General features: G+C 41.7%; 1 protein-coding gene across 1 annotated transcript in view; it reads left to right on the top strand.

The window, feature by feature from the left end:
- The window catches only part of VOPP1 (VOPP1 WW domain binding protein), a 194,584-nt gene extending 169,565 nt beyond the window's left edge, over nt 1-25,019 (top strand). The window contains exon 5 of the mRNA XM_069083734.1: nt 24,593-25,019. Coding sequence (XP_068939835.1) covers nt 24,593-24,774 — 182 coding nt within the window. The 3' untranslated portion in view covers nt 24,775-25,019. The remainder of the gene's footprint in view (nt 1-24,592) is intronic.
- The last annotated feature ends 2,497 nt before the right edge of the window (nt 25,020-27,516 follow it).

The raw sequence follows: 27,516 nt of genomic DNA, 5'->3' as shown, positions 1-27,516 counted from the left end.
GGGAGGATTTCACTCTGACATCATAGTTAGGAAGACAGTGCTGGTCTTAGATACAGACAAGGGGAGCATCTGTCCCCCAGATCTCCTCTTGGTTCTCCCAATCCTACTGTGCCTCAACTCTCTTTGCTACATGAATTATTATGCCCCCTTCCTTTATTCCTGGGCAAGAGCTGGGTATTTATTGGGAACCACAACCATTTTCCCTATTATATGAGAAGAGACATCTTGGTATGGTGAAATGAATGCTGAATATAGAATCAGAGGACCTTTGATGGTTGCTTGTACTACTTAATACCTGTGTGAACTCAGGCAAGTTGCCCCAACGTTTGATGCCTTGGTTTCCTCATCTGTTAAACAGGAAGTTGAACTAATTGGTTCTTTCAAACTCTATTTCTGTCATCCCGTGACTCTAGAGTAGTAATTGGGACTTTGTCAAATACCAATGCCAAAGAATCAGAATGCTGGATCTCCTGGCACCATAATGTTTGGATATTTATCAGGAAGTTACCTGCATCATCCAGGTCGACTGTGATGAATAAATTATATAAATTAGAGCTGTGGTCCAAGATCTGGTGAAGTATATGAAAATTAGCATGAGAGAGATGGGAGGTCATCCCTCAGAAGATAATTTTTTAGTGTGTTCTGGCCAAGTGATAGTGCTCCAAATGGATGTATCTGCTTAACATGTTTGAAAGGGTGCTGTGCAAATGAGGACAATTATCCTAAACATTCAGTGACTCCCAGTCACCTCTAGAATAAAAAATGGAGTGATTTGTTTGGCATTCAGAGTCCTTCATAACCTAGCTCACTCCTACTTTTCCAGTCTTCTTATGCCTTACTCTCCAACACATATGCCTTGATCCAGTGACACTGGCCTCTTGACTGTTCCATGAATAAGACAGGCCATCTCTCATCTCTGGGCATCCTCTCTGTCTGTCTTTGGATCCCTATATCCTAACACAGTGTGTGGTGAATAATAATAATAATTTAAATAAATGCATGTTGATTTGATTGATTGTTTACTTTTTGAGGGTGGATTTGGAACCAGAAGCTCTGAGTTCGAATGCAGGCTCTTTTAAAAACAATCTATATAACCTTTGTCATTCACTTCTTCTGGCTCTGGTTTCCCCACCAGCAAAATGTAAAAGTTGGACTAGATACTTCAGGATCCCTCCAGCTAGGAATCCTTTGACCACTAATGAAGTTTTTACTTGTTACCATGAGCAAGGCACTGTCCTAGGTACCGAAGGGAATAGAAAGATAAGACCTATTTCTTCTACTAGAATGTTAAGTGCTGGAGGACAGAGACTAAGGCAAACACAAGAATCGTCATAATTTCAAGGTAGTCCAAAGTCCTGTTTGGTGCAGGATGGGTCAAAAGGAGGAACAGAGTTCATCCTCTTTGGTGGAAATGAGCGTAGGCTTTCTGATGGAGTATTTGGAATGGGTCTTCAAGTATAAGAAAGATTTTAGCTAGGAGAGATGAGGATGACAGAAGATGAACATTCTGAGTGCCTTCTGATGGTACCCAGCCACTGTTCCCCAAAGGCACACAGTCATCACAAAGCAATTCCCAGCACTGAGATATGTGCCAGGATTCCAACCCAGGCACATGGACAGCTTACTCACAGACTCATGAGCTTCCCTTAGGGACACACGTGGAGGACATGCCCTCCCGGTCAGAACTCATCTCTGGTGGCATATTCTGAATGAAGCTTTTCCTGATTTCTTCAGCTGCTAGTATTTCACTTCTCCCCTCTCATCCCCCCCCCCCAGGTTAGATTATATCTGCTCTGTATGTATCTCATCTATACCTAGGTAGTATATGTGCATATTATTTCTCTGTTAGAATGTAAGCTTCTTGAGGGCAGACTAGGCAGCCCCTAGTACCTAGCACAGTGCCTGTCACATAGTAGGAACTTCATAAATACTTATTGATTGATAGGTCACCTTCTGAGAATGGATGGAACTCTAGACTAGTGGTTCCCTAAGTATGGTCTGGGAACCCACAGGGTCCCTGAGAAAAGGATCCATGACATTAACCCTTTGAATAATAATACTGACATCTTATTTCCAATATGTTTACTATAGATACTCTTTAGGGGTCCTCAATAATTTTCAAGAGCATAAAGGGGTTCTGAGATGGAAAAGGTTGAAAACAGCCTCTGCCCTCGAAGGATGAGCACAGAGAGGAGAACGTTCAGTATTCCTAAACTTCTGTAGCCATGTTGGCATTCTCCAAAGACTTTTTCTTGTCTCTCGCCAGCTCATGTTAGTGCACTCTGTGATCCCTGTATTATAATCATCCACCTGAACAAATGTGTATTGGTTGCTTATGTCACTGTCCTCTTCTCCAAAATGTTGGCGGAATACAAGCTTCATGTGAAGGACCCGCAATACCAATTAACTTTCCTGGCACACCATACCTCTTTCCATCTTTTCCCCCATGGCTAAGCTGTATGGCCTTCCTCACTGTGCTGATAATATAAAACAACCAAGCCCTCCAACTATTCTGGGGGATTTTTATGGAGAGGATTTTTTTTTTATGATTGTAGGCAGGGGTAGGGAGTGAAATGTTACCCTATGAAGCAGTAAAAGCAGAAACTATAGGTATTTTCCCAACTCTCTTTGGGTACATTTTATGGGCAGATATGGATCAAGGACCCAGGATGAACCACTGTAATTCAGGTCCCATGGAATTTCACCAGGATACCCCCCCAAAGGGATTTCATTCCTATAGGCTCAGTTCTCAAGACTGGAGAAACTCTTCCATTCCTCTTTTGCAGGCAATCTTCTCCCATCAAAATTACACCTAGTCCAGGTTTAGAATGAAAAAGTACAATAGAACCCACTGGGAAGTATGAGCTTGACCTCTCAGTTTCTCTAACTGAAAGATACAATAGTTGGGCTACCATTGAGTCAGAGCTACTTCCCCTGCACCAACCAAACATGATTCTAGCCTGTGATTTTCTTTTTTCTTTTGATGAATGAAAGTCCTTACATGTTCGTGTTCATTCTTTTTACTGGCAAGGGCATGTTGTTTTCTTCCCACTGCCCCCAACACAAACTAGTGAAGTATTTGGAAATGGGGATTTTTTTCTCTGACAGTTGCTAAATCCCACATTTCTTGAACAAAATGATGGTATTCAATTTGTCACCAGCCTGTTAGTGACTTAATTTCTTTGATGGAATTTGGTGGGAAGATGAAATGTGAAAATAAGATGGTACCTTGACTCTAGGTAGTTCCTTGGTTGTGTGTGTCCATATGTTTGATTACAGAAATATCGCTTGAGTGCCTAATAATTAGAAAGTGCTGTGCTGGGAGAACATACTGTGTTTCCCCGATAATAAGACACTGTCTTATTATTAAATTTTTTTGGAAAGAAAAACACCAGAGGGCTTATTTTCAGGGGAGGGCTTATGTTGTCCTGCCTCAGCTCTCCTCCGCAGCACTGCTCTCAATGGCGCCAGCAAGCAAATCACTGGGGAAGAACAGGATGACGCGCTCACTGCTGCAGCTCTGATTGGATGCAGCTCGCAGTGCGGCGTGCGTTTCACTGGGGGGGGGAGGGGGGGATGGTGCATACAGAGGGTACCATAATGTAGCATGTAGCACAGGGGATCACCTTCACTACAGTAGCAATCTCAATAGGGCTTATTTTCGGGGGAGGGCTTATTTTAGAGGAATCTTACACAGTAAGGGGAGGGCTTATTTTCGGGATAGGTCTTATCGGGGAAACACGGTAGAGATGTACAGGGCAGTCCCTGCCCTTGAGGACCTTACTGTCTAGAAGGAAAGATGAGATACATGCACAAAATTCTTAGTCAATGAGGCAAGTCAACAAGCATTAATTAAGTGCCTACTAGAGTGCTAAGCATGAAGGAGTCAAAAAAAGACAAAACAACCCCTACTCTCAAAAAGCTCATAGTTTAATAAAGGGGCAACATGCAAACAGCTATGTACAAATAAGATATACTGAGATAAATTGAAGATAACTACACTGAAAAGCGTTGTAACAAAGGTACAAAGTGCTCCACAAGTTCAAAGGAGGGAGAGTGGGTGGCTAGATGGTTGATTCCCCTGTTCCCCTGGGTTGGGGCAAGGTAGCAGGGTAACAAGTATTGAGTGGACAAAAGTTGAACAAGGGAAAGGGGGTGCAATGGAGCGGACTGTTGGTTGTGTGACCTTGAGTAAGTCACTTCCTTCTTGGGACCTCAGTTTCCTTATTTGTAAGATGAAGAAGTTAGGCTAGATGATCTCTTCTGTCCGTTCCCACTCTAAACCTATGATTTTATGAGCAGTAAGTTGTAGCAGGAGAACTGGAAGAAAAGCACACATATATACACACACACACACACGCACACATATGTGTGCATGTATACACGTACATATACACATGTGCCTAAATATTTTTATTATATAGATATCTATTATACATCTATGCTCCATATAGATGCCTATATTATATATACACACATGCATATACATACACACAAACACTATGTGCTGGGTGTTGTGTTAATCACTTTATAAATACTATCTCATTTGATCTTTTCACAACCCTGAAAGGTAGGTGTTCCTCTTTTCACCGAGGCAAACCATGGGCAAGGCACTGGGATTAGGAGTACTCACATGCCTGGGTTCAAGTCCAAGCTCTGACAGTAACTTCCATGGTGATCTTGGACAAGTCATAATAGACCAGTGCGGCCCTGAGTTTCTTCCTCTGTACCAGACTAGACAAGTTCTCAGGCTGCTTCCCACTGTCTGAATGATAAAAATTTAGCAGTTTACATGTTTCTTATGCCAGGAGGGAGACTAGATCTGTTGACACTGCATCCTATTTGCAAGTTTAGGAAAGGAAGAATTTGCAGTTTTCTTGAATCAGTGAATGCATAAGTTGAGGGGCCTGATTTATATTAATGAGGTGCTAATCATTTCCCCAGGATTTTTTTTAATGCCAAAACTCTTTGATCCATTTGTCTAAGGAAAGAGGTGATGAACATCATCTTACAAAAGCTTGTAATGAAAATGTAAAGGATTTAAAAAGTGGAAATGGTCTTGCTTTTTAAAAAAGTCACACTGTTTGTTTTCTACTGGATTATCTTCCACTGAAATTAATATCATGTATTTCCATTAAATAAGGAAAGTGTCCAAGGTACTGAATAGATCAAAGCACAAAGTAGTCTCTGCCCCAGGGACTCATACACATATTTTAAATAAATAAACCCAGGGAGTTTGCAGATGTTTTTACAGATTGTATATTTGCAGATTATAAATATTCATTTGGAGATTTTCAATTCCTAAAACAAACTGTGAAGTTGTGAATCTGGGATCCTTACTAGTGATGAATTTTGAAAATGAGAAATAGCTCTGTTCTGGAATATTTGCATGTGCTGGATTATCCCATGATGCCCTCATAGATCTCGGCAGAGAAGGATTCAAATCACCCAGGCCATCAAACCTGAGTTCCCCTTGTTGAACAGAGAGCAAAGGGAATCCTTCTTCCATCCCTCAATGTGGAGAGGAGAACCTGGATTTGCAGAAGGTCTTTTAAGCCAGTGGGTTTTGACCCTCAGTCATAAGCCCCCCAAAGGCACAAAACCCTGTGCCTGAACCAATCCCTCTAGGGATATAGAAATTAAATTCTCTTTCCACGTTACTCTCAGCTCAGGACCTATTAGGGGTCTTCCATAACAGCCGAGCAAAGACTTCATGAGAGAATCAAATAAAAACATCCTATGCAATCCCAAAAGGGAACATAAACTGACTCCTTCCCAAGCATACATCAAGTCCCCACCCCTTCTAAGGCTCTTTCCAGACTCCAGATGCCATACACAGTGAAGGGAGGTAATTTCCTTGGCATCTTACTTTACCCTCTAAGGACATACTAATGTGTTCCTTGCCATGTAGGAGAAGAATGCAGCCTCTTTGGTATCCTAGTGAGAGTTACTAAGCTTATGACTTAGTTTTCCAGTCTACCAGGAACTACTATATGTTTAAATTACAAATGTTTATTGCAAACCTACTACGTGTAAAGCACTTGGAGAAGGCTTAGTAGGTTTCAAATGAGATAGATCATGCTTACCAAACTTGGCTATCACAGAGATTCCACAAGGTTAAATAAATAATTCTTTCCTAATAGGAAGGCATTTTCCTGGTTTGTACTTTAGTTACTTCTCAGAGCAAGGTGTATGGGGTGTTTAGGGAAGATTAGCACCTTTGGTGTGAGGGCTTGCTGAATCCTTTTCAGGGCCACCTTTGGTGACCACCTTTCACCCAATTCTCACCTAGGGCTCTAAGAGGTTGTAGCATGCACAGCAGCCACACCCCAGTAAAACCATCTCAGCAGATGGGCTAAACCAAGTTGAGGGTAACTTACAGGCCTCAAACCCATTGGTGAGTTAAGAGAAGACACCCTAAGCATGTGAAGACTTCCCCTGATGAAATGGGCAGACTGAAACAGGTGTATGGAATGCTTAGAGATTAGTCATATAGCAAAGATGCCAATGTCATCCACTGCATCTCGGGCCATCAGCACTGGACTTTGATGACTCTGGAAGAGAGAGTGTGAGGCTGATGACTTTGCAAGTCTCTGCCTCACTTAAATCCAATTCACATGCAAGTCAAGACATCACCCTCTGACATCAATGATCCTCTTTAGAAACAAAGGACAAGCAATTTCTCAGGGAGTATTTAATCTACCTATTCATTCATCCAGAGATTTCCATCTTCCTGGGGTCAGTAATATGGCATAATAGGAAAATACCAGAGTTAGAGGAAGGTGACAAGTCCCCCGCATGTACTAGCTATGTGACTGTGGACAGGTTACCACACTTCTCTGACCCTCATTTGTAAATTGGGCAGAATAATACTTACACTATCTACCTTGTAGGGTTATTGTAGGTATTTTGCAAACCTTTAAAAGGCTCTAGAAGTCAGAGCTCTCATTATTTGAGCCCGTCACCCATCTCCCTGACCTTTGCCTCCCACTACTTTGATTTCTTACATCTCTACTATTGGTTTATTTAAGAATTGAAAAACCCAGTGACAAACACATCATGAAATTCCCACTTGAAGGCAGGGAAATTGTATTTGACAATAAAAATACTTTTAGAGGTGGTCAAGGTCAACAGGTAAACTGACAAATTGCCCACTTAAAGATCTTCATAGTAATTCTCTTCTACAACCCTGAAATGATTGAGTGTCTGAGGAGCAAAGGACATTTCTTGTCTTTCCTTCAAAAATGCCTATTACCCATGCCCATTGACTTAGTGAGGTAGGGTACTCTGAAGTGGGTTGGCTTATGTTGGCCAACACAGTGACTTCTTAAGTGATGATTACTAGGTAATTGATAGATTAAGGGATTTGTGGTACAATTAAGTAGTTTCCCCTCCCAATTCACATTGGTATCCTTTTAAAAAATTCCACTTTATCTTTATAACTGAGCCCATGAAAAAAAGGCTTCATTAAGCAAAGGGCCTATCCAGAAGGCATTTTCTTCAAGTAATGGAAAAAGCATTGATTTGTTGTCAAGAGGTCCTGGGTTCAAATCCTGACTCTGTAAAGAGATTGCAAATTTACATGTGAGCTATTGTCATCATCATCATCATCATCACTGTCACTGCCTAGGTGACCTTGGGCAAATTACTGAATCGTTCCAGGCCCTAGTTTTCTTTCCTTTTAAATTAGGAGCTTAAACTAGGTAACAAAATTGGACTCTTTTAGCTTTAAAGATTCTGAAACCTCTGGAGCATTGGGATCTGTTTATAGCTGTCTTCCTTAGGGACAGGTTAAAGGTAAGAGCCTGACATCCTGGGTCTTTTGCTTACTTATGAATAAATTACTTCCCTGTCAATTGACCTCCACTTTCTCATCTGCATACTCGGGGGATTGAATTAGACACTTTTTTCCAAAGTTCTGAGTGGCTTTAACATTATCAAGCTGCCCGGGAAGGCATTTACCCCTCTAGGGAGTGGGATAGTGGAGGTGAGAAGGAAAGAAAGAAAAAAGATAAGTTCTAGAAATAATCATGGCTTGTATTTATATAGTGCTTTAAGGTTTGCTAAGAGTGGCACATGTTCTCTCATTTTATCCTCATCACAACCCTTTGTGGTAGGTAAATTAGTCACATTTTACATATAGGTGAACTGAGACTGAGAGAGGTTAAATAAGTTAAGGTTTAGCTAGGAAGTATCTAAAGCAGGATTTGAACTCACATCTTCCTTAAAATAAGTTCAGTACTCTCTCCAGTTTGCCATTCAGCTGCCCCCATAGCTTCTATTTATATTAGGCCTTCCCTGGCAATGTTTCCAATGAATTGGTTTTTCTCCCTTGGTCCGTTCTGGTTTTCACAAATCACCCCCAAGGTTCTGAAGCTCCCTTAAAGCAAAGAGTTTCCTAAAGATATCCAGTAGAAGACGACATGGGCCTAGTAAGGAAGGCTGGTTCTCAGATGGGCCTTCCCATGTGTGTCCTTCCAGAAGAGCTTGGTGCTAGGTAGTGTCATGAGTCTTCTTTAATATCATGTCAAATTCAGAAAGGTTTTGTTTCATTAAGCATTCAGCAGATGAAATGAAAGATGAAATTATTTTGATGGATTTATGAATGTATGATAGTGGAGTTGTCCAAAAAAGGGAAGCTAAATTAGCTGAGGTGTCTTTTTTTTAAAGCTTAATTACTAGTTCCTCTCAGTTCTAATTACTCATTTACATAAGCATGAATATCCAGAGTGTTCCACTATTGTTACACCAAGCTGGATAATAATGAGAAGTTATATTAGTTTGTCGTTACTAGCTGAGAATTTTAAAATGTATGTCTGAGTGTCATTAGCCATTTTTGAAAAAGAATGATAGATTTAGAGTTAAAAGGTATTTCAGAGGCCATTGAATCTAAGCCCCTCATTTTGAGCATGAGGAAAATGAAGCTCAGACAGGCTGAATAATATGCCCAGTATCACACAGTTGGTAAATGTCTAAAATAGAATTTAAGACTCCTAAATATCATTCTCTATCCACTAACCCACAATGCCTTGCAAAACTAAGCAGTATAGCTCTCATAGCCAACACTTCAGAAAGAGAAAATAATTTTTTTAAACCTCATCATTTAATCCCAGACAATGAGTATTTCCAGAACCCCAAAGTTGAAAGAAATCTCAGCAGTCATTTGACCTACTACCCTCTGACCCTCAGCCCTGACAATGCATGAATCTTGACAACCATTAAATAGTCCTCCAGTCTCTGACCTTCTGTGATGGAGAACTCACTCCTGTTCCATTTTAGGGTACCTCTCATTGTTGGGCAGTTCTTTCTTAAATTGAACCAAAACCTAAAATTGATCACTCTATAACTTTTATCCCTTGGTCCTAGTTCTGCCCTCTAGAACCATGATGGAGAAATCTACTCCCCTTCCCTATTATAATCTTTTTTTAAAAATATTGAAAATTGAGATCTTGTCCCTCCTTAAGCATTTTCTTCTCTTATGTTTGCATCCTTCCTCAATACTTTAAGAGGTTGACGATTTCATTTGGTGTGGGTCCTCCCTGAAAGGGATACAGATTGGGGTCCTGAGTTAATTAAATCTGTTAACATTCCTGTCAGATGTCTCTGATACAGTCATTCTTACCTTAGAGAGAGACAGAGAGAGGGAGAAGAAGGAAGAGATAGAGAAAGAGAAAGAAGGGAACAAAGAGTGAGGGAAGGAGAAAGAGACAGAGAGAGAAATGTATGTAGTGAAAAGTTAAGATGACATTAAATAAATAATTGTGCTTTCCTCACATTGCACTAAGAGGTGTGACTTCAGAGTAATTACACATCGTCTCATGTGCCTCGTGGAATCAGACTTGTTGCTTTGTGTTTTAAAGTGAGGTTTGTAAAATAATACCATGTTAAGTTTGTTTGACTGGACTTTCAGGGGCTCAGTTTCTAATCTCAGCTCTCTCTCTCTCTCTCTCTCTCTCTCTCTCTCTCTCTCTCTGTCTCTCTTCCCATTCATACTTGAACTAAAAATGCCTCTCCAGCCTCCCTAAGTGTAGTCCAGTGGAAAAGCTATGGATTTGGGGAAAGAAGAGCTGAGTTCTAATCTTACCTTTGTTCCCTGCAGTTCTCTGTGGGATGTTGGATAAAGTACTTTGACTTCTCCTCATGTCTGAAGTGAGGAGATATTGGAGAAGTCTTTCTAGTTCTAATATTCTAGGAATCTAGTGTCTCCTTATGTAAGTATCTAAGTGTTTCAAGGGTTGGTTGTCTTGTAGAAGAGGCAATCTTTTGGCTGACTGCCCAGAAAACAGAGCAAAGAGTAGTGGGTCATAAAGTTTTTTTTTGTCTTTTTGGAGGGGGGAAGGCAGGGCAATTAAGTTTAAGTGATTTGCCCAAGGTCACACAGCTAGTAAGTATTAAGTGTCTGAGGCCAGATTTGAACTCAGGTCCTCCTGACTCCAGGTCCGTGCTCTATTCCCTTTACCACCTAGCTGTCCCATGATAAGTGTTTGACAAATGTTTATTGATGAAACAACTGAAGTGGCAGAGAGATAGATTCAAGTTCATTGTCAGGAGAAACTTCCCGACAGAGCTGGGTTGTCTCAAGAGGTAGTGAGTTCCACATTAGCAAAAGTCTTCCAGCAGAGAGTGGAGGATACATCATCTAGGAACATCTGCTTAAAGTTAGATTAGATGTTACAAGGTCCTTTAGTCCAAACTTTTAATTTTATAGTTGAGGAAACTGAGGCTCAGAGGGGTGACATTCATTGTCACATAGTGACTTACTCAGGGTCACACAGATATGAAGGAATGGAGTTTGAATCTGAAAGTATCATCTGCCTCCCAGTCTATAGTACCACACTGAGAATGTTATTGGGGGTGCAGGAGGGGTTCTTTAGAGTTATAGACTGTTACTAAAAGACCTCTACTGTCCCTTCCAACAAGAAGATACTCAGATGCCAGTGCAAGTACCACTAGTCTGTCCTCCTGTGCCAGACAGGAGCAGGATGAGCAATTGTCCTGGACTGGTTTTCCACAGATGCCCAGGCTCATTGAGCAACTTCTCTGTCATTTTCTGGTTCCCTATTTCCAGATCCCAAATGTCATGGCCAAAAAGTAATTTTTAATTTCTCATTTACTACCCATCTATCTCCTACTCTCATCCTATTTTGGACTCTTCTTTTCCTGTAGCACAAAAGTGTAAATCAAACAGTTTCTTTCTACTAGTAGCCTGCTAAGAAAGAGCCCTTTATGTTTTTCAGCTACAATCTAATGTGTGATTTTAACCACCAAACCATATTTCCAACTGTTTCCATTTCCCAGAGTCCATTCCTTTCCATCAGGCAGACATTAGGGAGCAGTGATAGATTCCTACTGGCTTGCTGAGACAGCTGGGAATTCTAGTAATCACCTATGAGCTCATTGTGCATATCATCCTTTAGTTTCTTTGGTTGGGGAGAACTCTGGGCAAAATCTGCCAGAGCTCCTAAAAGAGGAGAGAGAAATATCAAGCAAGCATGAGAGTTAGGGACTGGGATTCATGATTTTGGAGGAAATGAAGCAGTGCCCCTCAGGCCTAGGGAATTTATCATGTAATATTGAATTCCCAGCCCATGGAAATTGGTTCACACCAAACATACATTAAGGGCTTCTCATTTAAAGCTGGCAAAAGCTCTGTCTCCCTCTCTCTCTCCCTCCCTCCCTCCCTCCCTTCCTCTCTCTCTCTCCCTCTCTCCCTCTCCCTTTCCTCTCTGTCTGTCTGTCTGTCTGTCTCTCTTTCTCACACACACATACACACATTCTCAAATAGATACAGGGTTGAACACATCTCTGAGGGAAGACTTTGACAGGAATATAATGCTAATTCCCTTTGACCAGTGGCTGGGGTGAGAAGAGGAAAGAAATGAAAATATACATTTGCCCTCTGAGAGTCAGCTGAGAAGACAACTTGAATTCCTTTAAATTCTAAGAGGCAGGCACTTCCACACATAGCTCATAGAATCATAGTTACAGAGCCAGGGTTGGGGGACAGGACTCCAGGCCATCTAGTCAAGCCCCTCCCTTCATTTGAGATCCAGGACACCCATAGGTTTCTGGTTCATCATCACTAGCAGAGCCATTCCCCAAGCTAAATGCTTTCCTTTATGGTGTATCTGCTTTGGGAAGGAGACAGAGAGTTCCACCTCTAAAAGAGACATGCTCAGACCTCCTCTGACCCTACCTTTTGTCACAGCAGCATCAGTGATGACTAGAAACAGTGCTTAGAATGAACCTGATTCTCTTTCCCAAAGATTGGAGGCTGGGAAGGGGCCACATTCTGAAGCAGATGAGTTTTCTCTTTTATAAATTTGAATACTTTCATGGATCTCACTGAAATGGGTGCTTCCTTCAGGGTAGTTGACCCCTAACATGGCTTCCTTTGCTCCTCTGCTATGAATTTTCCATAATTGGCCTATCTGATGTGATGAGGACCTTCTTCTTGGTTCCTTGATATTATATGGAGACATATTGAGCTATTACAGTGTATGGACTGTCTAGTTGTTATATCAGCCAACTTGGCATAGTAAATAGAGTGATGTACTTGGATTCAGAAAGACCTGGATTCAAATCCTACTTTTGACACTGTCTTGTGATGATGGACAAGTCACTTAACCTCTTTAAATCTCAATGTGCTCGTCTATAAAATGAGGCTAATTATATCTTCCATTCTTGTCTCACATTATTACCATTAAGCTCAAATGAGATAATAATGTATCCATGATGTTCAGAAAACTTTAAAGCACTCTAAATGCTACTTATTGTTACCATTCTTATTCTTCCTCACTGCCAATATTGGACTAGCCTATATTCTTTCTTATCATATATGTCTTTGATGTTATCTTTTACTCTGCTTTCTACTCTGTTAGTTGTTGGTAATAATAGAGGCACTAGTGCCTATTTTGTTCCTTTCTATGGAAGGCAGGATATGCATATACCAAATATTGAACTGGAACCCAGGTTTCTAATAGCAATATGTTTCTTCCAAGGATATTCAAATGCTTTGCAACCCTGTCATTTTTTTCCACAATTTTCTCAAGGTTAGTGTTTAGCCTTCCCCACATCTTTTTTTTAAACAAATGTATGCATGAACTGAGTTAACTAAAGACTTGTGTTCAAATCCTCACTCTGCTGTTGTTCCATCATTTCTATCATTTCTGACTTTCCATGATCTCTTTTGGGGTTTTCTTGGCAAAGATTTTGGAGTAGTTTGCCATTTCTGCTCCAGCACATTTTACAGACGAGGAAACTGAGGCAAACAGTGAAGTGACTTGCCCAGGGTCACACAGCTAGTGTCTGACGCCAGATTTGAAATCTAGAAAATGAGTCTTCCTGACTCCAGACCTGGCACTCTATCCATCGTGCCACCTAACTGACCATTCTGGCTCTGCAACTTATTTATTATCTCAGATTTTGCATGAGTCACTTTCTTGGGCTTCACTTTTCTCTTCTGTAAAATGAGATTGTTGGGCCAATGGATTTCTGAGGTTCCTTCCTATGACCTAAGGTTCCTATGACCTAAGCTACATTGTTAATGCCGAGGCCAGTTCAATTCCCTATGGTCCCATGTGCCTATGTCCATGCTTCCATGATATATCATACAAAAGCAATGGGTATCCATTTATAGATTCAAAAGACACCACACAGTCCCCTCTGTCCTCAAATACCTTCCCTGATGGCTTTAGAGTTACTTAGGATACTATATCATAGGTTTTAAGCCTGGAAATGATTAAAGGCCCTCCCTCTAGTTTAACCCCTTCCTTGTACAGATGAGGAAACTAAAGCCCAAAGAGAGTAAATAATTAATTCAAAGTCAAACATAGTGGGGCAGCTAGGTGGTACAGTGGATAGACTACCAGACCTAGAATCAGGAAGACTCATATTCCTGAGTTTAAATCCAGCCTCAGACACTTACTATGTGACTCTGGACAAGTCACTTAAACCTGTTTGCCTCAGTTTCCTCATCTGTAAAATGAGCTGGAGAAGGAAATGGCAAACTACTCCAGTATTTCTGTCAAGAAAACCCCAAATAGGATCACAGAGAGTCAGACATGACTGAAATGAAACATCAGGAAGAACCAGATTCAGATCTAATCCCTCTGATTCAACATCCAATATTCTTTCCAGTTTTGATGGGGTTTGATGATAATGATTGACAGCGTTATGTACACATGCAAAAACCATTTTGAAGCCAGTGGGCAGATAGAGTTGCCTCATTAAGAAACATCAGCCAGACTTACACAGATTGGCTCATTCCTCTCTCCAGATGTGCTTTCCATGTACTTATGCCTTTGTAGACTTCTCTTTTAATTGTACAATACCCATGGGTCATGAGATGAAAGGCAGGTTAATATTTGCAGAGCTTCAGGGGTGAAGTTTTGACAGAATGGTAGCAATTTTAAAAAGTTCTTTGGAGAGAGAAGGTACTAAATGGCCAATAACATCATAACGATGCTGTTTGTCATCCAACTCTAAAGAAGCCATCTGCTTTTTATTTGCAGACATCATTGTATCTAGTAAACCCTGAAAACCATTCTCCCCTGATGCCTTTCTTTTTTTTCCTGTTGGATTGGATGAAATTGCATTGCAGCAATTTTCTCCCCCATAGATGTCAATCTAGTTCCCTAACAGTGTCAAGGTCCATGATCTGAGCTTCCTTCGACTTAACCCAGGAGCTGTCAATTGTACTAGCTAAACACAATTGTAGGTTTATTAGCATGTTAGAATGGAAGGGACCTTAAACATCATCGAGGCCAGCCCATTTTAGAGGTGAGCACCTGAGATCCAGAGAGAAGTGACTTGCCCAAGACCATGCAACCATTAAATGGAAGAGCTGAAAAGCAAGCCCATTTGGACTTCAAATCTGGCGGTTTGGGTTTTTGATTTTGTTTTCCTATACCATGCTGATGTGAAGCCTCCTTGTTTTAATCCTCACAAGGCAGAAGATAAAAACATAGAACTTTAGAGCTAGAAAGAACCTTATAGAGAACACTGAGTGCTCATAGATGTTATCCTTCAGTGAATTTAGAAGCAGAAAGTCTGGGTCCAAATTCTAGTTCTTTTACTTTTTATCCATATGACCTTGAGAAAGATCATTTCACCTCACTTACAAAAGATGTCCTTGTTTGCTAATAAAGGGGCAGGGCTAGATGATTACTGAGGTTCTCTCCAATTTCAAGACCTATGATCCCAGGATACAGTCCTTGGGATGGTGGGACATCGTAGCACACTGGAGCAACTCCCATAGGTAGAGCTAGAAAACCTGTGTACAGATTATAGTTCTTCCACTTTCAAGCTGTGTGACCTCAGGCAAATTATTTAACCTCTCTGAGCCTTAGTTTTCTCATCTGAAAAATGGGGCTAATAATTCCTATTCAGGCAACCTTTTGGGGCTGTTTGAAGATCAAGTAAGATGATAGATGTAAAAACTTGTAGTAACCACATACTACCACAGAAGTACCAGCCTTCAGGAACCCATGTAGCCCTGCTAATGCAAGTGATTAATGGTGTTCAGCACCCTGGTTGACAGATGAAGAAACTGAGGCTCAAAGAGGAGATGACTGTATTAGGTCACATAGCTATAAAGTAGTGGGACCTCTGCTAGACTCCAGGTTTCCTGATGCCTGGCCCATTTGTCTTTTAATTAACTCCATGAAACATGGTATAAGAGGTCAGAGTAGAGAGACAGATAAGAAGAATAAATTCAAGCTCCCCCATTGTTACAGAGAGAGGTTTAAACTTGGGCTATCCTGAAAAGTCAGCTACATTTGACTCAGTGCTATTGACCTAGAATTGTTCTATTAGCAAACTCTACCCTTTGACTCACTTGCTCCAAATCTAAGTTCTCAGGGCTTGATGTCCTAGCTGGGAGGCAAGGAGGGCTCCCAACTCTCTGGGGAGTCAGCTTCTGATCAGTCCCCCTTGAAGCTCCCATGTTCCATGAACCCCATTCAATCCAATATCCTCTTTTACTATTGACAAGGACAATGGCAATTTGCATTAATCCTTGTGCTTTCTCTTCCTTCTTAGTCTAGACTAAGGGACCTCATACAGGACTTCCAAGGAATTATTTTGTTGCATTAGAACGTTTCTCTTTCCTTATAGTGATCCTAGATGTAGAGCTTGATATAACTGAGTTTCTATGCATCTAGAATAATACATTGGGTACAGAGGCACATGGTGCAGATTCTAAGGATGAGGACAAGACTTACAGCTTGTGTGTGTGTGTGGGGGGGGGGGTTGATACAGACAGACCAACTTATAGAATAGAAAGGAAAAACCACTTACTAAGTACTTTCTCTGCACAAAGCATTAAGAGCTCAAGATCCAAATAGCAAATCCAGAGTCCCTGTTCCCCAGGAGTCACATTTAAAGAGGGGGAGAGGGCGCATCAGGCAAGGAGGGTTCATGTTTGTGCTTGGTTATTGGCAGATGGCAAAGCCAGAGAGGACTTGGTCAGGAAAAGCAGCAGGGTAGGTGGCAAGATCCAGAGGGTGATGGGAGTGATTATAGGGCAGGTGAGCCCCCATCCAAGAGGATGATGGATTGTGAGTGGGCTCTTTGTCCCCAGTTAATAAGTGAGGAAACCGAAGGAGAAAAACTAAGGGGTTGTCCCATGGGCACTAAGTGTCACAGTGAGACGCTGAGTCTGGCTGTTTTCCATTGCACTACACCTCCTCTTACATATTGTTAGATCCATTTTCACATTGTTCATAAAATCATAGAAAAGAAACTGGAAGGAAATTTAGAGGTCGTCTAGTCCAGCTTCCTCATTTTACAAAGGAGGGAACTGAGGACCGGGAAAGAGAGGTGACTTTCCTGAGATCACACATGACAGAGAATCCAGGTGTCTTAGTTCTCCATTCCAAACCTCCTTCTAATCCATCAGTGGAAGTAGGATTGTCCTAACAATCCTATTATTTTGCACTTCTCTCTGTAGGCAATGGAAACATTCTTGCTTCATAAACAGAGTAGCAGTCGGGTTGTCATTCCTCATCTTATCTCAATGTCCCCCTCTCTGACTTAACTGCTGTTTCTTACGTATAGCAGGTGCCACCTAAGTGTTTGTTGAATTGAATCAAATTAAATTAACGTCGAGAGGGAGTTTAAAAGTGTGACACAGTAAGCCCTAGGTACAGACAGTTCCCACCTTAACCAATTCATTCGTATGTTGATGGATTCTTCTTCAGGGAAAATGAAATTTGAGTTCTCAGATAATAAATTAGAGGTAGCCCACAAAAGTCAATTTAACCCATAATGTAGCTAAACTAATATAACACTCAATTAGATGTAAGCAATGTTAAAGAAGGGGCCTTTGTTTTCATTTAGACCAGTGCTTTCAAAACTTTTTTTTTTGCATGTTGCCTTCTCCATTCGATTATAAGCCCCTTGAGGGCAGGAACTGGATCCATAGTAGGTGACTGATTTTCACCTTATAGATGAAGAAATTGAGGCTCAATGACATGATCATACATCCAATTAGAAGCTAGCATCTGGTCTACTGGTTTTTTTTTCTTTTTGGAGGGGGGAAGGCAGGGAAATTGGGGTTAAGTGACTTGCCCAAGGTCACCTGGCTAGGGTTAAGTGTCTTAGGTCACATTTGAACTCAGGTCCTTCTGACTTTGGGGCTGGTGCTTATTATTCACTGTGCCACCTAGCTGCCCCAGGTCTACTGTCTCTTAATCCAGTGCCTCAATTTCCTCCAATATTTTGAGGGGGAAAAATAAACAAGAAAAATGTCATCCTCACATAATTCTTACTCCTAATACTTCCCCCCCCACACACCTTTTGTTTGAAAGAGCAAGAAGAAAGTTCCAGAAGAAGCTTCTCTCAGTAAAATATTTTGTCCTGATCAGGGAATGTAGTAAAGGAATAATCACTGATGGGAGGAGTTGGGGAAGAAAAGTTGGAACCTATTCTTTCACAATCTACTAGTTGCTCTTTTTCCTCCCTCTCAATTTATCTCCCTCCTACTTCTCTGAGCTAGAGGGTTAGTAGTTTTGCTTCCTAATGCACCTTCAACTTGCCAAGAGAAACCTAAGAAAGCTGAACACAGCTGGCGACCCATCCTTCTTTCCTTGAAAGAAATAAATGCCGTTTACATTCCAAACCTGAAGCTTGAAAAGAAAGAACTAAATTTCTGTGTCATTTCCATCTGTGGTTAGGAACTTGGCCCTAATCTTCCTGCAATCATTCTCTCAGATGACATTTTCCAGAAATTTAAGGGAAATTGAAAGGGATAACCTAGCATTGCCTAAATTCCAGTTAGATTTGCAACATGTTGACTTTGCTACTACTCTTGTCTAAATAAGAGGAGAGACTTTCAAAAATTAATGAAAATTGCCAAGGTGGGAGAGGATAGAATCCAGAAGTTCTTCCATCAGTCCTTCAACTCTAGACTTTTTGAGTTAGAATGTCATGGGGGTGGGGGGAGAAATCAAGGTAGGAGTTTCAAGGAAGAAGGAATAACTCCTGGATTCTTGAGAGCAAAAAAAAATTATAATGTTTTTTATTTAAGAAAAAAAATAGTAAAATTGACATGAAACAAACAAACAAAAAACAACCTAAGGGTAAATCAATGGTTTCAGCTAAAATAATAATAGTAATGTCAATTTTAATAATAATAATAATAATATCTGGCATTTCTATAGCACTTGACGATTTCCAAAGCACTTTGCAGAAGTCATCTGATTTGATTTTCACAATGATTTCGTGAGATAGTTGCTTTTATTGCTTTCTGTTTTACAGATGAGGCCAAGAGAGGTTAAGGCTGATGGCTCTGATCCTGAAGGTCATTACTGAATCTGGCTGCCTTAGATGCTTTAAGGCCTAAACATGAGAATTGGAAAGATGAAAAGTAGCATTCTGGTAGCAGGGTGTAGATTGTCATGATAATAAGGTTTTAATTCAGCTTCATGTTGTCACCACTTAAATTCTAATTCCATCCGTGTCTTCCAACTATTATCAAAAGCTAATTGAGAATTCTGGAGTAATTTGATTCACTTAAATTGAACAAACACTTATTACATGCCTAGCAAGAGGCAGCTTGGTGGAGAGGAGGTTTGGGAATGGGCTTTGGAGTCCAGAATTCTTGGCTGTAAGTCCCTCCCTCCAACACATGCTGGCAGTGTGGCCTTGTACAAGTTGATTCACTGCCCTCTCAATAAATATGCCAGGCATTTCTCTTAAGACTGAATTACCAAGTAGGTGCCAGCTTGCATTGGTATGGGGATTTCCTCCACCTGGAACTCTTTACAACAATAAAATCACAGGTCTTGTCAAAAGAAGGAGAAAAAAAGGGCCTAATACTGTGAATGAGACTCATTGTTTAAATAAAACAGTCCCCAATGTCATGAAATTTAAGGAGAGGCTTTAAAACCCTCACTGTATGCTGCAGACCTGTCTTTCACAGCATCTGTACTCTGTACATCAGTGACCAATGTGTTAGTCTGTAGTAACCTAAATTCAGTCCTATGGGGAAGACGTGGGGGAGGTATGGGGAAGGGGGCCTCTGGATCAATGGTGGCCCCAGGGCTTCTGATAACCAGGGTGTTCAGTCTTCCACAGGGGCTGGTGGTAGCTGTCCTGGTTCTCCAGCGCAGAGCTGTAGTCAGTCTAGGTCTCTGGCAGGTTGCCATCTGTGTTTTTGGCCACAGTCTGGCTTTTGGATGAGTGGTAGTGGTGGCAGGGTCCAAATTTACTGTGCAATAGATGTGGTGAAGAAGAAGGGAAGAGGAAAAAGGGCAGTCTCAGACAGGAAATACAGTTGGGAAGGGATGGACTTTGAATGTGGTGGTGACAGGGACCTTCAAGTGCAGAAAGTGTCAGGGGATTGGAGGGGATGGAAGGAGGACCTTTTGTTGTTAAAAGCTGTGTGTGATTCAGACATCCTTAAATTAGAGACTCCATGTGTTCAACTGTACAGGGCAGGGGTTATCTGCCATCAGTCTCTACAGGACTAAGTAGATAGTCTCTTTTCCCAAAAAGTGTGTACTAGAGATCAACCTGCAAAGCAATTCTGCAAGATTCCCTGAATGACACTTTGCTCTGGAATGGCTCCTTTACATGTGGGTCACTGCCTTTGTTGCCAGGGCCCTATCAACTGCTTCTCAACTTCCCTGAATTTCTTAAGACTCATGGTATAAATTCACACCCATAGTGGGATATTCATCAATCTGCCAAAGCCGATTTAGAGCTAGGAAAATGTCAGTCCTAGGGCATTCTGACATGTTGTCGAAATGTCTTTGCTTTGGAAGATCATTTGGCCCACAGGGATGGTGTTAGAATAAATGAGGGGACCCGCCATGGAACCAATGCTTGGCACTCCTTGAAAGCTGGCATCCTTTACACCTAAGGCATTATTACTGTGCTGTCAGACATTGCAGAAAACATGTCAGAAATGAGAACACACAGTGTACATACAGGCGCCTGCCTCCATGAAAGGCTAGATTGTAAAGATCTCTGGGGCTTAAATTAGGAGCAGCTTGTCCACAAGTTTGAGCTCCTTGTTTGCCTCAGTTCAGTCATGGTTACCCCCAAGAAATGTGACTGCGTCTATGTGTTTGTTAATTTGGTGATTTCACTGACCAAGCATTTTTTATGTTCTGACTGTGTCCACAGATTCCTAGATTTGGAGAGATGGAAGGGAACTTGGAAGCCATCTAGTCTAGTCTCCCACGGTTTGCAGATGAGGAAATGAGGTCCAGAGGGCTTATGTGATTTGCATACTTCATGAATACTAAGTAGCAGAGATGTGATGTTTAAACACAGCTCCTCTGACTCCAAAAGCAGTTGTTGTTTTTTTTTTTGCTGTACCCCAAATGGGTTGGACACAACTCAAACAGCTCAACAGCAACAAAAATGAGAGGGTTGGAGTAGCTGGCCTATAAGTCTATAGTCCTTTTGACATTTGAGAATGATGACATTTTAGAATTGTAAAGGAGACTTAGAGACCATCTGGTACAACCTCTTAATTCCACAGAAACTGAGATCCAAAAAAGCTCCATAGTTTGCCCAAGGTTACACTGCTAGTTAGGGGTGAAGGTGGGATAAGAACCCAGGTTTCTCCTGAGTTCAAGCCTGGAAAACTTTCTCTTTAGTTTTTTTTTAAAAATTGATTTATTTTTAGTTTTCAGTATTCACTTCCATAAGATTTTGAGTTATAAATTTTCTCCCTCTCCCTCCCTGCCCCCCCTTCCCAAGAAAGCATGCAATCTGATATAGACGCTACACATACATTCATATTAGACATATTTTCACATTAGTCATGTTATAAAAAGAATCAGAATCAATAGGGGAACCATGAGAAAGAAGAAACAAGACAAAACAAAAAAAGAGAGCAAATAGTATGCTTCCATCTGCATTCAGACTCCATAGTTCTTTTTCTGGATGTGGATGGCATTTTCCATCATAAGTCTTTTGGACTTGTCTTAGATCCTTGCATTGCTGAGAAGAGCTAAGTCTGTCAAAGTTAGTCATTGTATAATATGAATATTTACTGTGTACAGTGTTCTCCTGGTTCTGCTCATTTCACTCAGCATCAGTTCAAACAAGTCTTTCCTGGTTTTTCTAAAGTCTTCCTGCTCATCATTTCTTATAGCACAATAGTATTCCATTGCATTCATATAGCACAACTTGTTCAGTCATTCCCCCAATTGATGGGTATCCCCTCGGTTTCTAGTTCTTGGCCACCACAAAAAGAGCTGCTATATGTATTTTTGTACATGGTCCTTTTCTCTTATTATCTCTTTGGGATACAGACCTAGTACATGTATTGCTGGGTCAAAGGGTATAGCCTAGAGCACTTCCCACCATATCACTTTATCCCTTGAGGAAGGAAGGAAAGACAAATGTTTCCTCCTCTCCTCCCCTCAGTTCTATGCCTGCCAATACCCATCCTTGAGGAATGTGTAGGTGAAGGTGAAGAGATGGAATGTTCTGGTTTCTTTCCTCAGGCACAGGGAATATCTATGTAGGGGAAGCACCATCTCCCAAATCCATCCCCATCTCATTTCCTCATTCTGGAAAAAAAAAAGATCTTTAGTAAGGGAGGGGAAGCTAACTAAGGAGTCCTTTACTCATGGGTGCTGAGCTCTTTCCAGTCCTGCCAAAGATGTTCACTGGATAACTTCTCTCACTCTAAACAAAGGATAATCTGGATAGCTTGTTCCCTCCTTCCCTGGGCAGGTTAGCTAATTACAGAATTTTGATGGGTTTGTAATTCTATCCAGCCCAAGAATGTTGAATGATAAGTGAGAATGAGACCCCTCAATTTACAATCATCCCACTTGTGCTTGGAGATAAGAGCTCTCAAGAAGCAATTACAGGCATACAGTATGGAGGGGTGTGGGGAACATAGGTCTCTTCAATTTTCAGTTTAAATCAACAGGCATTGGTGAAGTGTTAATTGTGGGCCAGACCCTTTGCAAAGACTCAAATGAAGCAATCCCTGATGTCAAGGAACTTACCTTCTATTAGGGGAACAATATGTATATAAATACAGATGGGAGGAGTTCCCCGTTATGTAAAGTTAAAAGTAATTGGTACCAGAAAAAGGCCAATTTAAGTGAATCCTCTCAAAATGAGGACCAATCTTTCATAGTAAATAGTATGTTTTTTTACAAAGTTAATTGGGAATTTATCTTGAAATATGAAATGAAAAATTATGAAAATAAGTTTAATTTTTATATTTCGCAGAATTGAGGTTATAATTGAAACCATGCTCTAATCCTTAGAATGAACCAAGTGTTAATTAGGGGGGTTGGGCATAATTTTCCTGGCAAAATTGTATGACAGCACACTACAACATCTTTACTTATGACTTTATAAAGATGGCTATTTTTAGAAAAAAAAATATATTCCAAGGTTTCATCGGTTTTCCCAAGGGCTTTTCTTAATTCTTTGATATGCAAATTGTTCTCTTTTGAAGTGTCTAAGTATAATCAGCCAGTCAAAAAATAAGGGAGTAATGGCAGAAAGTTAGGGAGTAATAGCAGGGTGGGGGTGACTGGGATAGACATTTGTGTTTAGGGGGGAAGAATGCTTGAATGGGGACTAATTCTCCAAATGGTCAATTCATTAGCAAATATGTTTTGTGTTTTGCTTCCCAAGACTTGTAGGGAGGTAGTTTGATGTAGTGGGTGGAGAGCCCTGGCCTCTGAGCTAGGAAGATGAGGGTTCAAGTTGACCTCAATTGACTCTGGACCCTGAGACAGTCACTTGACCTTCAGTGACCCTGGGCCAATCAGATTTTGATCTTCATTGGGAGTTCCCTTCACAACTCCATACCAAGATAAAATACAAAGTTAGAAATGTGGAATGACTTAGATGATGAATATATTTATAAAAAGGACCCCCTATATATACTAAGTAATGGTGGGATGTGAGGCATTAGTTACTGGGGTTATCAGGAAAGGAAAAGGGGAGCTGTCATGGAAGCTGCATCTTAAAAGAAACCAGGGGTGCTAAGAGATGAAAGGGAAGAAGGAATGCATCCCAGGCACATGATAAAGTCTGTTCAGAAGTCCACAGATAGGAGTTGCAATGTCAGTGGGAGAGGCCAGTTTGGTTGAAATATAGAAGACACAGAGGGGAGTCACAAGCAATCAGCAGGGATAGCATGGTAGGAAAGGTGCTGTACTAAGAACCAAGAGACCTGAATTCTGGCCCTGGCTTTGCACAGGGTCTCCCTGGGCCTCAGTTTCCTCAGTAATGACCCTTTCAGCTTTGACAGTCTTTTGTCCTTTGGGGCAAGGCTTTACTGTTGTGCAAGATGCCCAGCTGAGATCATACGATTAGAGCCAGAAGGGACCTTAGAAGCTGTCTTGACCAACCCCCACACACACATCTTCCAGATGAGGGATGTGGCCCAGGTTACACCAGACTGTGTTTGTCCTTTATTTTTGAAAGAGGACTGTGGCATCAGGGGAATGCTGACACGACTTGCCACTGACTTGGATTTGAATGAGGCAGGGCTGTACAAGGTCACCAGCCTCACTTTCCCCTGTAGAGCCATCTGGGTCCAGTGACCAGATATTCATCAGGATGACTGGAGATGACCCAGGATGCAATGGAAGACCCTGGGCCTTTTAGGCTAAGGCCTTTTTAGTTTCTCACTTTCAGTGAGATAACACCCCATTCAGTAAATAGTCCTCTTTAAGAAGTGAGTTGGGACGCTAGGTGACACAGTGAATAGAGCACCAGTCCTGGAGTTAGGAGGACCTGAGTTCAAATACAGCCTCAGACATTTAACACTTACTAGCTGTGTGGCCTTGGCCAAGTCACTTAACCTCAATTGTCCTGCCCTCCCCCCTCAGAAAAAAAAAAATGAGTCAAGAGATGGCTCTTTTAATTAGCAAAAAAATCAGTCTGGGAGGGGAAGACCTCAGGAAGACCCTCAGGGTTGCTGTTCCAAAGAGAAGCAGTTACCATTGACAATCACTCTAAAATAGGAGGGCCCAAAATATAGGTATTACACCAGATTACACAGTTAGCAAATAGCAGAGAGAAGATTTTAATCTGTGTCCTGAGACCATCTATTTGTACAATACTTATATCCTTTTTCTCCCCCATTTTCTTGCAGGAGCCCAGCAACCAGGGATGCCATATTACACAGACCCCGGAGGAGCTGTGATGAACCCAATGGCAATGGCTTTCCACGTCCAGCCCAACTCCCCCCAGGGCACCCCAGTTTACCCGCCCCCACCTTCCTACTGCAATACTCCACCTCCCCCCTATGAACAGGTGGTGAAGTCCTCCAAGTAGAGGTGATGGAAGGTCAGGTGATTTGACACTGTAGGAAGAAGGTGCCATGGGGTAGTGACAGGGAGACGAGGGAGGGGGCATCGGCATTTCTGAGATACTTGTCCTTCTACCCTCCCTGTCCCCATCAATGTTAGTCACAAGGAATGATCTTATGGGCTGCCCGTGGGTCCATTTTCCTTTGATGTCTTCAAAGCAAGCACAATACCCCTTCTGAGGGTTTTATGGAGACCTCTCTTTTAAAGTCACATTGTGTGTGTGTGTTCGTGTTTTCTGTTTATTTATTATTTCTTTGTTTCCCAGGCTGTTGAGGCACTGGGGCTGTGTGGTAGTTGTTGGGGAGTCTGTCAGAGCCACAAGACACTTGGACCCATGTCCTTGGGGCAGCACTACTCAGTGGTCTTCTGCAGACTGGGGAGGAGGAAACACACAGATCTATAGGGAAAGCTAGTCCAAGCATAACAGCATGGGAGGTCCTGGGAGGGACCCGGTTTGAAGGGCAAGAGGGAACAGCTAAAAAGATGGGGCCTAGCATTTCCGTGACAAGTTTTGTTCTGCTGGACAGAAAGGTCCCTGACCTCAGGAACACTCAGGTCCCACTCAGCTCAACCTCTGACCCATCCACAGGTGGAGACACGAGATGTTGGCAGTGGCTATCCCGTTAGTGATTCTCCCTTCTTTGCATGGGTGTCTTCGTGCTTCTTTCCTCTGAGAGTGGGAAGAGGGAAGATGAGGATATCCTTCTTTAGAAACCTCGACATCACTTCACCAGCTACATTAACACCCCAAACATTTCCTAGACGTGGGAGGAGACTAAAAAACTAGTAGGTCATACTTCATGTAGGGTAAAGATCGGGATGAAATGAACCGCCCACTCATAGCCCGAGGTTCTCCAGAACTCACTAAGGGATTTGGAAACTCCTAGAAAAAACTATCTCTGGCACTCAGCCACAGGCACAGTAATGTGTTTTCAAAACCAGTGTCTTTAAGGGGAACAGCTTCCCTTCACCTAGGGCGTATTAGAAAGGGCATTCCCATGAGATGATGACAATGATGACCCCGATAGCCCTTCAGTAAGAACTGTGGATCTGGAGGAGAGAGAGTCGTCTGTAGACTCATCTTGTGCTGTTTTCCCATGCCACCTTTCCCTATGCTCAAAGCTCCCCATTTCCTTCTCGGAAGCAATGCCGTTCTCTGATAGGTCTCTGGGTAGAAACTGATCAACAGTTGCTAAATGATCACTCCTGGGTTCAGAGGCATTTAGTAAAGGGTATTCTCTGAAACTGTAAAAAAAATGACTCCCTCATGTTTTTTTAAAATAATTTTTATCGATAGCATTTGTAAAAACATTACCTACATTTCCCCCCTCTCCACAAGAGCTATCCTTTATAACAAAGAATAGAAGGAAAACTAACCAATATATTGAAAAAAGTCTGTTTTTATATTCACTATTCCACACTCATGGTCTCCCACATCTGCAGAGAAGTGGGTCCCATCTTGTTTTATGTGTCTTTCGAAAGCAAATAATCATATTACACAAGGTTGAGACGTTCCCTGAGAAAGTTCCCTTCCCTTCTTGTCATTGCTGATCCTGAGTGAACCCTCATTAATTTTCCTGGGAGCCTGTGACAACCCCATCACACAAACAAAAACACCAGTTCTGGTGCCCAAGTGGGGACAGTCAGTCAGCTATTGCAGTCTTAGAGACACAGCTAGGAGTCTTGGTGACCGTGGTTATTTAGCTCAGAGGCAAGGGGCCTCATAGGGATCTCAGGCCTAGCCCCTGGGGCTCTCAAATGGAGAAGTTCTAACTGGGAAAGAGATGAGAATCCTGAGATTACAGGTGGATTTCTGAAAAGCACAAAATCTCTAAGGATTTTATTTTCCCGGTAGTTAAGTCAGCGTGAAAGCCTGAGGCAGTCCACATGTGATTTAATTCAATCTCAGGATATGTATGCTTCAAAAATGTGACTCTGTGGGCAATAAATATTCACCTTCCTAGGCCCTGGTCTCCAAGTCCAGTTCGAGGGGATGAGGCCCTCAAACAAAATGTCCTAACCAAAGGGTTAGTTAGGAGAATTCTAACCAGATGTGGACCTGAACTATCACTTAAAGCCAAAGGTGAGACGCAGACCACCCCTCCCATTTGTGAGGTATTTACTTTTCCTTACACATGGAAAATACCTCTTTCAAATTGCTAACTGTAACACTTGACAAGCTTCTGAGGTTTATCTTTGGTATTCTAGCAAAATTAGCTCAGCTTCCTATATCCAGCTCTCTTTAGAATAGGACTTTCTAACATTTTTTTTTTTATGTCGGGGACCCTTTTTCAAGAATAATTGTTTTTAAAAATTCACAATATAAGACCTATGTTTCAGTTAGAGGTTGTTGATAATAAGCCTATTTTCCCCATAGAAATTCACACGTCATTCCTCCCCCAGGATAAGAACCCCCCTCCCTTATGGGAATTCTACATGCAGCATTGTGTTTTGAGAGGACCCATATATATCCAAAGCGAAGTCCACTTTTGGAATCAGAGTGTTTAAGGGAATTCTATTTTGACAAAGACATGCTAGCAAAGAGAAGGAAACACCGAGGGATGGAGAAGAAATTTGTCCTGCAAGCTTGATGCCGGGAACCATGGCCAACCTGGGCTGCTTCAGGGTTCTGGACCCTAGCCAAGATGACCCCAGACTCATATCCTGGATGTGAAGAGAAGGACTACACAAGGTTTCCATCTAAGGA

This window comes from Petaurus breviceps, unplaced genomic scaffold (genome assembly GCF_028583685.1).
Source record: "Petaurus breviceps papuanus isolate PSGF00001 unplaced genomic scaffold, PetGlider_PUasm1.0 174, whole genome shotgun sequence".
In the NCBI taxonomy this organism is placed as follows: Eukaryota; Metazoa; Chordata; class Mammalia; order Diprotodontia; family Petauridae; genus Petaurus; species Petaurus breviceps.
The sequence above is the reverse complement of the archived record's forward strand: the minus strand, read 5'-3'. Positions and strand labels throughout refer to the sequence as shown.